General features: G+C 61.2%; 1 protein-coding gene across 1 annotated transcript in view; it reads left to right on the top strand.

The window, feature by feature from the left end:
- Positions 1 to 12,609, top strand: part of ZC3H3 (zinc finger CCCH-type containing 3) — an 85,182-nt gene that overhangs the window by 30,535 nt on the left and 42,038 nt on the right. The window contains 1 exon segment of the mRNA XM_055314216.1: positions 5,772 to 5,925. Within this exon segment, the coding sequence (XP_055170191.1) occupies positions 5,772 to 5,925 (154 nt within the window).

The following is a 12,609-nucleotide window of genomic DNA, read 5'->3' as shown; positions in this document are numbered from 1 at the left end:
TCAGTCCTCCCGTTGGCTCTCTGGGGACCCTTCCCCAGCTCAGGTTCTGTGGACTCCTTGCTACCTGCCCACTGTCTGGACCCACCTGTCCTGCTTGGCCCACCTTGGCCCCAAGTCTGCCCCTGTCACTGTCCCTGGTGTCCTGCAGAGTCTGGGAGCACGGTGAGGCCCTGGTCGCAGGTGCGAGCCTTTTACCAACCTAAAGGGAGTGTGGGGCATGCCCAGATCCTGTGCCAGCCAGCTCCTCCCCAGGCTCCCTGTAGCCCCCTAGTCCACCTCCCCAATTCTGCTGGGAGAAGCCAGAGCATTGCCTGCCTAGAGCTGTGCCCTGCTTCTCATTGTCTGGGGCCTGTGGCCATACTGTCCCCTCCCTTTGGGCCCACTCAGGCCCCTTCTGCTCCTTCTGAGCTGGCGATGTCCCTGCCGGGAGGTGCTTCCCGTGGGTCCCGCCGTGGTGTGCCCCTCTTTGCATCACTGATCACCATCCAGTATAGTCACAACTGTAAGCAGCCTCTTAGGAGCTGAGAGTCTTGCTGTCACTGGAGAACAGGATTGTGTGTAGGGCCCACCCTGAAGGCTGTGGGAACTCAGGGACAGTGCCCAAGGAAGAGGCCTTGCAGGGGAGGGATCTGTGGGTGTGCCCCTACCCCACCAGCTTACGGGTCCCCAGGCACTCACCGTGGCCTCCTGCCCTCTCTCTGGGGTGCACCAACAGCACCCCTGCACGGTGCTGTCCTGCATCTTTGCCAAGGAGGGGAGCGGGCTGGTTCCCATGGCCCGACACCTTGCCTGCACTGTCCCCTCTCATCTGCCTTATGCCAGGGTCGAGGACACCAGGGCCAGATCCTGGGCCGGGCCGAAATTGGCACCTCATCAAAGACTGCCATGGAAGAAAAGACCTTTCAGACCGCAGAAGGGCGAGTTTGGAGGTGTGTTAGTTGCTTGTAATTGGCACCCACAGGCCCCGGTCAGGTAGGGGCCCCCGCGCCCATCCCAGTGAAGGGCTGTGGGCGGCCTGAGGGCAGCAGGTGGGGGCACTATCTGCCGACGGCTTGACCACAGGCCAGCTGTGACCTGAGCCGACTGGGAGAGGGGAGTGGTTTCTGGGGGAGAAGAGCGGAAGTCAGTGTGCCTTCTGAAATGCTGAGCCACGACACGGCGTTTTAGAACAGTCTTCAGCCAGTGAGGGGCGTGGGCACTTCGGAGGTGCCCAGGTGTCAGCGTCGCCGTTGGTGGGAAGCACAGCCGGCAGTTTGCACAGGGCGGGGATCTCATCCAGCGTGCGCTGGGGAGCCGGACCCGGGAGAGGGCCTCCACGCATGGCCCCCCAACAGCCTGGCTCCCCACCCTCAGCCAGGGGGTCTCTCCCCCGTCATGCTGCAGTGGCCCTGGGAGACAGGGGCCTGGGGCCCCTCCTTCAGGAGCATAGCTTGGTTTCCAGGCACATTGGATTGTCTGTGTTCAGGCTCCATTCAGTCCTGCGCCATTGGCATGGGTGTCTTGTATGGCTGATTCTGGTGAATTCTGTGCTCAGGTGCTGGTCACTCGGCTGTCCCATCCCTTGGCTGAGAGGAAGGGCTGGAGGCAGCGTGCCCTTGGGCTGTGCCTCTACCCGCAGCACCCCAGCTGCCTCCTCATGCTGCCTAGCCCCTGGAGGCTCAGGAAAGAGGCTTCTGGAACAGGGGGTGGGAAACCCAGCTGTGGACTGAGCCACCGCCTTCTTCGGGTGCCCTCAGCCTGTTGCTCAGCTGGCCTGTTTCTGGAGGCTCCAGTGTCACCATCCATGGTCCATTGCTAGGCAAGCCCAGAGGCTGGGGGACAGGGAACTACGGGGTATGGGGCCTGGGACACGGGGTCCCGGGGGAGCACACATGGACAGCCGGGGCCTGCAGGGAACACTCTCGTGGCCCTGGCTTTGCCAGGCCTGTTTCAGATGCAGCTGCCCCTGCTGGTCCCGTCTTCAGGCAGGTCTTAGCACAAAGCCTTCATCTTCTTCTTATTCATTAAACAATTGTGAAATTAGCAACTCATTTTCTACCTAGTTATTGCCCTTTGAAGTTCCATAAAAATCTGAACTCCATCTCAACTCCTGCGCTGCACTACATCAGAGAGAGCGAGCCATGACCTCCGTCTGCTGGGCTGTGCCATCTGGGTGGCTTGTCTGGGGAGCTGGGGAGCTGGGCCTGGGGTTTGCGGCAGACGAGCCTGGACGGCCCCCAGCCCTCCCTTCTCTGCCATCCACCCCGTGCCCTGCGGCCCTGGGAGGGGCAGGCCAGGGGCTGGTGTGCTCCGGGCTTCTGCAGCAGGCTCACAGAGGGCCGTGCCCTGTGCTCTACCCCGGATGGGTCCCTGGCTCTCTGGGCCTCGGTGGCCCCTGTCCCTGGCAGCACGCCTGCCTATGCCTGCAGCACCTGTGCCTGGAGCCCGGGAGGGCCCCTGGTGGTGGCGTCTCCCTCCCCCGCCCCCCCTGCGCAGGGCCCCCGGGCATGGGAACGCGGGGGGCCGGGCCCTGGGCCTGCTGCGGGTGCGTGGGCTCTGCTGATAGATGGGCTCATATCCCACTCAAATATGATGCCAGCGGTTTTTTTGTAGTTTGTCTTCCATTGCGGTAGTAAAGTTTTTAATTAGGAAAGCTAATGAGATCGATTAGTCATTAGAAGTGACCTCTGCACGGCAGGGCGGAGAGGGCTGTGTGTGTGGGCCTGATAACGCGGCGCCCGGGCCTCGTTGGCAATAAAGGCGCAGAGGGTTTGATTTGAGTGAAATGTGCCACAGGGAATACATCATGCGGAGAAAAAAAATTACAACCCTGGGAGTCTGTAATGAAGGGAATTAAACCCACATCCTATCTAAATAACATGATTATCTACACAAACCCTCCGCCAGCCGGGAGGAACGGCAGGCTGCTGCTGGGCCAGCCTTCCCAGCCGCGGGGTTGGGGCGAGCCCCGGGCGCCGTGCCGTGGCCTCGGGGCCTCGGGGCCTCTCAGCCTGCCCGCGCTGGCCACTCTGCCTTTGCTCCCTGTACCCCAGCGTTGTGATCCCCGTGGCCCATCTCTGTGCCCTGTGCACGGACGCCCTGGGCAGCTCTGTCCGCGGTCACTGTCACGAGCACTTCCGCTGTGTCCACACCGCCTGACCAGGAGTGGCCTGCAGGGGGCAGGGTGCTGGCTGCTGGGGGGTGGGGTGCGGGCCTAACTGATGCCGCCCTGAGGGCACTGACACCCATTGGCCTCTTAAGAGAAGGTCTGCTCTGTCCCTTTGTCTTCTCCTAGAAACTATGGTGATTGGACACTGAGTAGTGAAAACCTGACTTGAGGACAGGCCTGCAGTGTGCAGGGGCATGTTACAGATCGTGCTGCCCGTCACCCTGAGCGCAGAGCCCAAGCCTTTGGGCATGGGGGCCGGGGGCTTCCTGGAGGAGGTGGCAGTGTGGTGCGTTCTGAAGAGGGGAACAGAGTGTGCTTAGAAGGAAGAGGAAGAGGCTGGTGAGGCCCAGTGCCCCCAAGCAGGGATCCGGCTGCAGAGCCAGGGCTGTGTGGCTCTGGTGGGTGGGGGCAGCCCTTGAGCAGGGGCCATGGGCTACAGGCAGGGGTGCTGTTCAGGTGCAGGGGCTGCAGAGCCGGGAGGTCGCGGTGGTCGGAGGCGGTGGGGGTAGCTAGGGGCTGGGACGACCTAAGGAATCTTAGTTGGAACGAGGTGTTATTGATTTTCTTTGGTCTATCTTTGCTTGTAAGACCTTGAAAATTCAATTCAGCAAACATTTGTCTACCGATGCCCACTGCATGCTGGGCTCTCCCCTGTGTCCCAAGTGTGTGTGGGGTGCCCAGAGTGAACAATCTGCTCACTTTGGTTGCTCAGCAAGACCAGGTGTCCCTGGTGACGCCATGGCGCCCTTTGCTTTTGCTGAGTTTCTTTTTTCTCCCTGACTCCCCAGAGCTGCTGCTTGTGGAGGGAGGGAGAATGAAGGGGAGACAGGGAGAGCCAGAGAGAAGTGGGGGAGGGGGCCTGTCCTGTGCGGGGGGTGTCTGGTCTGGTCTCACCTGCACATGTCGTGACCCCGTTGGTGGCCTGTGGCTGTGGGTCCCTGCCGCATGTCGGTGACCAGAGCCGTGTCCTGCCCTAGCACTCTTTGGGCCACGAGGCCCCGTGTTCACCCCCTGACCGGTGTGAGGGGCCTATACATCCCCCTTGGTCTGACAGCAGGGGTAGGCGCTCTGGTCTGGGGGCACTTGGGAGGGCTCTGAACCTCGCCGTGTCCTGGCCTTGCCTCGTGGGTGGACGGGAGCCCTGGCAGAGGGTGAGGGGACACCTGGAGGAGGGGCTCTTTTGGCATCTGCACAAGGAAGCACAGTGCCACTTACCAGCCAGTTACTGGCTCTGTGGGTGCAGTGGTGCCCATGGGGTAGGCTTGTCCTTGCTTCTGGCCAGGAGGCGTCCCCCACGGTACACTGGGTTCTGGGGGTCTGGGCAAGCCTGGAGAGGAGGTTTGTGGGCCAAGGTGCTGATTCGGGGGCCTGGTGGTGGGCAAGAGGTGTCTTGGGTCTAGGGCTGTGGAAGATGATTTTTAGATGCTGTCCATAGACCTGTAACAGCTCCTTCCTGTGGGCAGGTAACAGGGAGGACCCCAGTCTGGACCAGTTTGTGGGTGCTGGGAGGGTGAATCCTTGGGGTCCTGGGGGGCAGGTAGAGGTCACGGAGCTCTCAGGTCTGTGTTGTCACGGGAGTGGAGGGAGTGGCTGGCACTGGGCAGTTAGCGTGGGGTCTGTGGGTCTGGTGCCGCCGTGTGCCTGCCCTGCTTCTGCCCTGCTCCCTCTCCTGGGCCATCCTGCTCTCCGGGCGGGCTTCATCCGAAGGGTCACGGGCCCACTCTGGTGCTAATGCACCACATGCCTTGTGCTGGGGGCCTCGCCTGGCTCCCCTCCTGCCACCTGGCTGCCTGGCCGTGCCGCCCGGCGTGATATCTGGGTCAGCTCCTGGTGCGGTGTCTCTGGGACTGGGAGCCGCAGGCAAGCACCCGTTGCCGGGGCCCTAGCCGAGCTCCCGGTTGCTGCGCAGGCAGGTTGGACAGAGGAGCGCCTGTCCGAGAGGGGAGCTTCCTGGGAGGCTGCCGGCCGAGGGTGGGTCAGGAGAGGCTTCGGCGCCTGCGGCCCACGCCGCATTCACTTTAATTATCTGGGCAGTTAGAGCTGTATATTATGAGAGCCGGGCAATTAAGTACATTCCTCGAAGCTGTGGAGAAATTGCCGGCTATCAAGTGGAAGGGAACTGGGGCAAAACAGATCCCTGTTAATTGCATGAAACATTCAGCAAGAAGAAAAGCTGTGGCGTTCATCACCCCGCAAGATGTTATGAAAACTGGTGATTAAATACATAAATCTGCGTGAGCATTTGGCAGGGCGGTGCCCGGGGAGGGAGGTGAGCACTCTGTACCCCTGGCCTCCCGGGCCTGCCCGCAGTCCCCTCCTCGCTGCTCGCTGGAAGCTCTGGGCAGTGGGGCCAGCCCTGAGGCTGGGCGCTTAGGTCCCGCCTGCTGAGGGGCACCAGCCCGTGATGCTGCCCTCGTCGGCTGTTCCCAGGAGACTGGGTGGCCCGTTTCCCTGCCCGAGTCACTGCGTGTCCCTGATGTCTTACATCTCAGGGCTCCAGGCCTAGGCCCAGCTCTCCTGCAGCCCTGGGCCACTGGGTGCCCTGGGGCCACATGTGCACCGTGGGGCAGGAGTGGGAGCTGCTGACCTCCACTGATCCCCTCTGTGTGGGTTTTCTCTTCAGCATCCAGCCTGCACACCCTGCGGACCCCTCCCACCAGCAAAGTGATCAAGACCCGCTACCGCATCGTCAAGAAGACCCCAGTGTCTCCTCTCAACGCCCCGCAGTTTTCTCTGGCCCTGCCCTCCTGGCGGGCACGGCGGCTCTCCCTGTCCAGGTAGGAGGCCCTCGTCCAGGCATTGTGGCCACACCGGGAGCTGTGCCTGGGCGTCCTACAGGGAGGGACTTGCGGTCAGAGTCTGGGCCCTGAGCAGCCCTCTGGAGGCCGTGGTCCTGCCTTTGCATTGACATACTGATTATTGGAGGCAGGAGATGAGGCTGAGGCCCTCTCTGTGCCGCCCCCACACAGGTGCTCCAGGCTGACAGCTTGCAGGGTGGGGGCAGTTCCCCCTTCTTTTCTGGGTGCCCCAGGCCCAGAAGTCAGAGGGCTAGCTGGGACAAGGAGCACTGGGGGACAGAAGTTGGGGGTCTCACTCATGAGCCTGCTCAGCCCTGGGGCCTCAGGAGAGACCCAGCGTGAGGTGTGGCCCCTTCCTTTGATGAGGTAGGGGAGGGGTGACAGCTCTGGCGGGTAGGTGGGAAGACCCTCGCTCTCTGTCCTGTACCCCCTCCTTCCTGGGGGAGCTCCTGCATCCCGTAGGCTTCCACCTGGCTGCAGTGGGCACTCTAGGGCATGTAACTTCGGCTGGAGGCTGTGGGGCAAGGGATCATTGTGCTCCCGGGGGCTGGACCACCTGGAGGCCTGGGCAGATGCTAGCCTACCATGAACCCCCTGCCGACAGTGGCTGCCAGGCTTGGGGCCGTGAAAGCAAGTGCCTCCTTCCCACCCCTGGCAGGTGTACTGGGCGACCAGCCCTCGCAGGCAGGCGGCAGCATCCACTGCCCTCCTCCCTTACCACGAGGCTGCACTAAACTTGGCCCTGCTGCCGATTTTTCTGGAGGCAATAGCTGGAAGTATATTTTAAATTAATTTTACTGCACTTTTTGTAATATTTTTGTTTTAAATAGATTTATAAGTATCTTGGGGGCTATTTCTACAAATTTATGAAGATAATTTTCACTCTCTCGATAAGGTTAAATTTACACCTGCTATTTCCATATTAATTCACAGTGCTAAGTGGGTCTAATTTTCTTCCGTTCTCCTATCTAGTGAGCATGGCCTTTCCTAATGCAATTTCCCCCTCACTAAATCACTGTGATCGGGAGTCATGATCGAGCTAAATTAACTTAAATTAATTTACTTAATAAGAGCCCCAGATCATCATGAATGAGGTTCAGATTTATTGATTCTTGCTCCTGCCTCCCCTCCTGCAGTCCGCATTCCAGCCTGCATCCAGCCCCGGCCCGGCCTGCCTCTCCCTGGGCATGTGGCAGGGGCTGGGGTTAGCTTTTGTCTCTGAGTGCCAAGGAGCCCCCGGGTTTGGGTTCAGCTGGGCCAGTTCTGAGCATGCTGGGCCTGCAGGGGCCGCCAAGCAGAAACGGGTGCCAGGCCTTGTGGGGTGAGGGCTCCTGGGGAAGAGGGTTAGCATCCCTAACCCTTAGGGGTGCTGAGGGCGCCCACTAAACAGTAGCCACCTTGTAACCAGTCAGAATGTCAAGCCCGTAAGGTGGAGAACAGCCCAGGGGGCAGCAGGACAGGGAATATGCCTTCTCAGTTTCGGAGGTGAGGAGCAGGTGGGAACTGAGAGAGCCACATGGGCAGGTATGGGTCAGGTTGATGGGTGGGCTGTGAGGGGAGGCAGCCCGGTGCTGTGGGTGCTATAGGCAAGGCTGAGAATGGACAGGCCATCCCTGCATGGCCACTGCTCCTCACAAGTTCCTTATCCTAGCGGAGATGGGGCCGGCCAGCTACCTCACAGGGAGGGCTGTGGTTGCCTGGGTGGCCCGGCCCAGGGGCCCAATTGTCGCTCTGCTGGGTGGGAGCAGCTAGGGGGTCCCTGCCCAGGATGGCTCTATGCAGAGCCCAGAGGCCCGCCTCTCCCAGGCTATGCTGGGTGCCAGACGGCTCATGTCCTGTAGTCCCGGCTTGTGCATGGTGGCTGCAGCTCAGGGCAGGTCCCCAGGTGCCCTGGCCTTAGAGCCCTCCCCGGGCATGCCTGTGTGGCTGAGTTCGCCCTCAGGATGGCTGCACGGTAACAGGCCACATGTGGAGGCTTTTCTCACTGGGGTCTCTGTGTGCCCTGACCATTTTGCCACAGGCATCCAGGACATATCCTGAGCACAGGGCCCTGGATTCTTGGGGAGCCAGGCCTTGGGCTTGGTGGGCCTGCAGTGGTGGGTGCTGAGGGCTGAGTGGCTCAGGTCCTGGGAAATGTGTCTGCCCGTGGGCCGGGCTTCCTTTGCCCAAGGTCACCTGGACCCTCAGGAATGGCCACCTGCCAGCTGCCTGGCCTCACTGTTGGCTACATACACCTGGGCCTGGCTTGTCGAGGCAGCATAAAGGGCCTGTCTCCAGGCCCAACAGCCAGTCTGGTGCTCACCTCCCTGCCACCTTCAGCTCCATCAGAGCTGTTGGCTGCCTGTGTATGGTCAGCGGGCCCCAGGGAGGCTCTGGCTGACTGGCCTTGGATGTGGCCTTGATCTCTGCCCCGTGCATCAGCAGGCTCTTTAGCTTTTCCCTGGGCAGAAGGAGGGATTGGGCTGGTGGCTGGGCCCAGGTGCCAGGGATCAGGGCCGCAGTGGTGAGAAAGCAGGACTTCCTGCCAGGTAACCAGCCTGAGCCCAGGGGCCCTGAGCTCTCCTTGGGCCTCCTGATCTGCACCCACCCCAGAGGGGAACACCCGTAGGGGGAGCAGTAGGCAAGCCCCAACAGTCCTAGAAGTTTCATTTGGCAGTGTTGGGGGCTGGTACACACAGATGGGAAGTAAGGCAGGTGACCCAGTGGCCAAGAGTGCCCCCGCTGGCATGGGGTGGCCCTGGATCCCACCCTCCTGCACACACTCACTGCAGAGAGGAAGCTGTTTGTGCGTGGAGCTGCTGCATCCCTGGGGAGCCCGGGGAGCACTGGTGAGTAGCCCGCGCTGTGGCCTGGGCAGGCAGGAAGGCCAGGGGACAAGGCTCTCGGCCCGGAGGAGCCAGGCGTGCTGAGCAGGGCCCTACAGCTAATGGCCAGTGGCCTTGGCAAGCCCCTGCCCTCCCTGTTCTGAGGGATGACACCCCTCATTGTGGTGGGGGGCTTGCCACACTCGATCCTGCACCACAAGGGACCTGGTATTAGAAAGACTGGAGGTGGCAAGTTCCTCCTGGGAAGGACACTTAACTGTGTGTGTGTGGGGGGGGGGTTGTCTGTGGTACCAACTACCACCCCCTGGCCAGCAGGCTCCTGGCCTCGGGCCGCCTGGATGTAGGGTCAGCGCTTGCTGGCCTCAGAGGCTGTGGGCTGGATCGGTTCAGGACCCCCAGGGGGCTGGGCTGGGCCCCTGGGACCCTGTACCACTGCCGCCCAGCACAGCCCTGGGGGGCCGCAGAGGGTCCCACGAGCGCACCGGAGGGCTGAGGCTCACACTGAGCCAGGATTTAATGTTTTTGTTCTCAGATTTGTGGATTTGCCTGTGCCCTCGGCGGTTTCCAGCAAGTTCATTAATCTGAACTGAAGCTGAAATGTGACTTATATCCCTAAACTGCCTGTCACTTTTTTTCTCTTTCCAAATTCATTTGATGTGAAAGCGCGGAGTACACAGGAGCCGCTGTGCTTAAGCAGATGAGTCTGGAGGCCGCTCTGTCCCGACTACAAATGGTGCTGTCACAGGGGCTGCTGCGCGCAGGGCTGCTGTGCTTTATTTTATTTTATTTTTGTGTCTGTGCGGTAAATCTTAAGTAATCTCCGGGTGGTTTGACGAGGTTTGGGCTGCGATTTTGAAGGCTCTGAAATGCTTCTCCGTGGTGACATCTCATTAAAGAGGAATTCAGCCTGAGGATGGGCCGCATCCCCTTGAGGGTGGCCGTGGGGTCCTCTGTGCTCCCCTCAGCACCCCTGTCTGCCTACCCCGGCTCTCGGGGTGTCATGGCACAGCTCCGAAGCCTGGCCCACCTAAGCAGCGGACGTGTGTTGTCTCTGTTCTGGAGCTGGACCTGTGAGGTCAGGGTGCTGGCATGGCGGGCTCTTGTCCAGGCTGCACGGAGCCTTCTCGCCATGTCCTCCCTCGGCACACACAGTGCTCTGGTGTTTCTCCTCCTTTTGTAAGGGCACCGGTCCCATTGTGGGGGCCTCGTCCTGTTGACCGTCAAACCCTGAGCACTTCTCAAAGGCCCACCTCCAGACACCATGCCCCTGCAGTTAAGGTTCCAGGAGGACTTTGGAGGGCACATTTGGTCCATCTGGGGAATGCCTGCTCCTCCCCAGACCTGCCCTGACCAGGCTAGTGGAACTGGGGCTCCCACAGCCTCCTGACCTATGGTAGTGAGAGGAGCTCCCTGCATTTCATGGCCAGCACCCCAGGCCCTGCTCTGTGCCTGGTGAGGGCCCCGCTTGCTCAGCCCAGGTCAGGACCTGTTACAGGGCTAGAGAGCGCCTGGTGCTAAGTGGCAGGGCTTCCCCACCTGTGCCAGGTGCCCACTCTGCCCACAGTGCTCTCCTCCCAGCAGGAGGCAAGCAGATGAGTGAAGCATGTACGTCCATGGGGTGCTCAGTGCTGGGAAGTGCTGAGATCTACCCAGGGTGGATGGGTGCTCAGGGATGCCCAGAGAAGGCCGCTCTAGGGGTGGGGCAGGTGTGGTCTGTGTGGCCATGTTTCCAGGGCCTTCCAAGGGGGCATGGGGAAGGAGCCTGGAATGTCTTGCTCAGAGGGCAGGGGCCACCTAGAGGTGGTATTGAAGTTGGGACCTGGAGCCCTGCTGCTGGGCTGGCAGGGGTGGGGGGTGTGCATCAAGGGGCTGCAGCCCTTCCTCCCGGCAAACCCCTTCCCAGGCTGTAACTGCTGTTTAGGCCCAGGGCAGTGGCCAACCTTGATCTTGACCTGCCTGCATGTTCCCGGGGGTGCCCGCCTGCACCCTCCCTTCCCTCTGATGGGGAGCCCAGGAAGTCATTCACGGTGCCCGGCTACATCTAGGCCCCCAGCTGCCCCATGATGACTCTGCCGGGCGCAGCCTTTACCAACAGCCTGAGAAGCGTGCCAGGCCGGGCATGGCTCCCGCTGCCCGTGAGCGTGCTGAGCGGCCATGGCCAATGCAGCAAGATTTTGAATTGGTTCTTTTTTTTTTTTAATGAACTAGATTTTATTTATTTATTTATGTATTTATTTATTCATTCATCCATTCATGTTTATTCATGATAGTGAGAGAGAGAGGCAGGAGACACAGGCAGAGGGAGAAGCAGGCTCCATGCAGGGAGCCCAACGTGGGACTCAATCCCAGGACTCCAGGATTGCACCCTGGGCCAAAGGCAGGCCCTAAACCGCTGAGCCACCCAGGGATCCCCTTGAATTGGTTCTGACAGACGTGTCCACTTCGAGCTGAGAGAGCTGTCTGGCTGCTTCCACACGGGTGCTGGGGTCTGGGTGTAAGAGACCCACTCCGGCCCCAGCCTGCTCCATGCAGCAGGTAGTTGGGCCGTCCTGGTTTTCTGTCAGACGCAGGGAAGGCCTAGCTTGGATGCATGTGGGGCTCCATCCGCCTGGGTATGCCCGTGGAAGAGAGGGTGCTATCTCCGTAGGGCAAGAGCAGGTCAGGAGGAGTGCCCGATGTGCGCTGCGGGGACTGCTCTCTGCCCCCCCCCCCCCATGGGGCTTTCCTTGCTGGAGTCGGTGGTGGTATGTGCCTGCATGGATGACCCTCAGGAATGGCCTGTCCTGTGGGCCCTGGGGAAAGCCTGCTGCCCACTTTTCTGCTCGGTGGGGACCAGAGAGCCCATGGGCCCCTGACCCTCTCCAGCCACGGAGGACCGGGTGGGGGCATCACCATCCACACTTGGGGTTTCTAGAACTGACTGGGATGGCCAGACCTGTGTGAGGCGAGGAGCTACTGCCAGGGGCCACGGGGGGTGCCTGGGGCCGGGGCTGGTGGGGTGACCTGAGCCACACTAGCCCCCCGGCCCCTGTGGCTTACCTCCGTGTCCCCTCTGAGGGCAGTAGGGAAAGAGGGGAGCCACCCACCTGGTGTGGACCATGCAGTTTGGTTGCTGACATCCAGGTCATGAGCTCTGATGACACAATGACACTCAGTGCAGGGGGCTCCTGACCACACTGACGGGGACTTCTAGGCCCTGCATGCTGTGGGAGATGGCCTTTGACCCTGGCTCGAATTCGGGGGTAGTGTGGCCGGGGCTCTTCACTGGGTGGTCCTTGAGCCATCTCTCCCTGTTCTGGGCTGTTGAAGTGCAGGTCAGTCCCTGGCAGGACGGGGAGGCCCCCAGGTGGTGGCACTAGTGGCTCCTACCTGCCCTTTCCCTTCTCTGGCCACAGCCTGAGGTTTGTGGAGGATGCCTGTGTGGAAGCTGTGGTCCAGGAGGGGACAGACCCCGAGGAGGCAGCTGCTCACCTGTCCCCGGGCAGCAGGCCTGGGAGCTGTGCCCAGCCGGGCCTCTCTAGTTGTGGATCTCTCCCAGGCCTGGCGCTGGTGAATGGGGAGGTGGCCACGCATGGCGGGGTCTCCTGGCAGAGGAAATGGCACGCACAGCGCGAAGCCGGAGGGGTGGGGCGAGCAGGTTCAAGTGCAGAGGCTGGACTAGCCTGGGCAATGCACGATACCCCGGAGCCCATTGGGGAGCCTTGGCTCGGCAGTGCTGGGCAGGTGGTGAGTGACCCTGGCCCAGGTTCCTCCACAGGGCGTCCAGCCACGCAGGACCTTGCAGACCACGATACCACATCTGTCCCTGGCCGGCCTGGCAGACGGTCGTGGGGTGTCT

Source organism: Nyctereutes procyonoides, unplaced genomic scaffold, assembly GCF_905146905.1.
Source record: "Nyctereutes procyonoides isolate TBG_1078 unplaced genomic scaffold, NYPRO_anot_genome, whole genome shotgun sequence".
Lineage (NCBI taxonomy): Eukaryota > Metazoa > Chordata > Mammalia > Carnivora > Canidae > Nyctereutes > Nyctereutes procyonoides.
Note: the sequence above shows the minus strand (reverse complement) of the source record. Positions and strands in the feature narration are given on the sequence as shown.